This window comes from Sphaeroforma arctica, assembly GCF_001186125.1.
Source record: "Sphaeroforma arctica JP610 unplaced genomic scaffold supercont1.5522, whole genome shotgun sequence".
In the NCBI taxonomy this organism is placed as follows: Eukaryota; class Ichthyosporea; order Ichthyophonida; genus Sphaeroforma; species Sphaeroforma arctica.
The window spans coordinates 1-1,941 of record NW_014035036.1 but is presented as its reverse complement, the minus strand read 5'-3'; the positions used below and the strand labels follow the sequence as shown (position 1 = coordinate 1,941).

Below are 1,941 nucleotides of genomic sequence, written 5' to 3'. Positions count from 1 at the left end.
ATAAATTATGTAGGGTGTATGGTATTGGAAACAGTCAAACCTTTTTTTTCTCATATGATCATGTCATGTAGTGTATATAATTGGACATATCCATACCTTATTCACATTTTATGATCGCGTATGTGATTGCAAAAGTGTACGCATACATTTTTCCACCTATGATCATGCTATGTAGCGTCTATACAACGGGATGTAGTCGTGCTTTACTCCTCCTAAGATCGCGTATATGATTGGATAAGTGTATACATACCTTTTTCCTCTTACCCTCGACCAGTTCGATGGTTTTCTTCATCCGCTGCACCGCCGAGTGGTTGAGGGCAGACACCACCGCCATTGTGCCGTTGTGATTGTTGAGTTTGTACTGTTCGTCTGCCACCTTAACGAACCGATTGAAGACCTGCACCATAATACGGAACGGCGTTTGCACGTCAATAAGAAATGAATGATTCTAGAGACCACCGCAAATACACACACACAAATATACATACGAGCTAATACGTAAGTATTATATACACCACGTATATACACACAACTATAAATGTATCCACTTCTGTAAATAATTCGTACGCACCTTTGCTCTCTGCGACGCCAGAGGCCAACTCAGGATGCTTGCAGCCACAATGGTGGAGATGCGGTTGAACAGTTTGATGTTTTCGTCTATGTGTTTGTTCTTAGGCACTTTGCCGTTGACTTTCTTCTTCTTCAGAAACTCGTCAAGCTGCAGAACGGAGAGGCAAAACTTCAGAAAATACGCACAATATATATATATACATATACATATATACATACATACATACATACATACATACATACATACATACATACATACATACATACATACATACATACATATATAGCCTTCGATTCAGTTTTTGTGAGTATGTGCATATACTTAATACGTATGCGAGTATGATCCCACTTGTGACAGATATGTGTAGCTCTACGAATTTAATCTGAAGGTCTCTGTCAATCACTTTCACGTTCTTCAGAGACTTATTTTGCGGAGATAGAATCCCTCACAAATCAAACAATAAACTAACGTTTTGTGATACTGATACAGCTTACTAGAGTATGTGGACGCGCATGCAGACATTCTTGTATGATCCTTTGCCTCAATACACAGAACGCGTGCCTACAATACAGTTTTCGTGTGTACGTGTATATATATAAAAGTATGCGCGTATGACTAGTCTACTGGGTATGTGTTGCTACATATGTGCCTGCATATAGTATGGGCAGAAGTATTGTCATACTACCTCCGCAACTTGGCCCTACGAATCGGTCGCAGGTAAAGATGCAAAAATGGGCTAGCTCAAACCAGAAAGACAAATTGCACTCAACACGAACTTCCACACCGGAAAACACTCACGCACACTCCTGAGAGTACGCACTCACTCTCGTGAAACCATCTTAATTATTGTGCATCACGTATGCTATAAAGTATGGTGTATGTCTATATGTGATGCGATAAATGGTATATGTCTATATGTGATGCGATAAAGTATAGTTTATGTCTAAATGTGATGATATAAAGTATGGTGTATGTCTATATGTGATGCTATAAGGTATGGTGTATGTCTATATGCGATGCTATAAAGTATGGTGTATGTCTATATGTGATGCGATAAAGCATGGTGTATGTCTATATGTGATGCGATAAAGTATGGTGTATGTCTATATGTGATGCTATAAAGTATGGTGAATGTCTATGTGTGATGCTATAAAGTATGGTGTATGTCTATATGTGATGCTATAAAGTATGGTGTATGTCTATATGTGTGCGCTATAGTATGGTGTATGTCTATATGTGATGCGATCAAGTATGGTGTATGTCTACATGTGATGCGATAAGTATGGTGTATGTCTATATGTGATGTTATAAAGTATTGTGTATGTCTATATGTGATGCCTATAAAGTATGGTGGTATGTCTATATGTGAC

At 38.4% G+C, this 1,941-nt stretch overlaps 1 protein-coding gene across 1 annotated transcript; it reads right to left on the bottom strand.

Moving 5' to 3' along the window:
- Positions 1 to 250: 250 nt before the first annotated feature.
- Positions 251 to 718, bottom strand: SARC_15047 (hypothetical protein; the record flags this gene model as incomplete). The annotated part of the gene is made up of 2 exons (XM_014290824.1): positions 251 to 397; positions 572 to 718. Coding segments are annotated over 2 exons (294 nt in total), but the record flags the coding sequence as incomplete, so codon positions are not given.
- Positions 719 to 1,941: the final 1,223 nt, after the last annotated feature.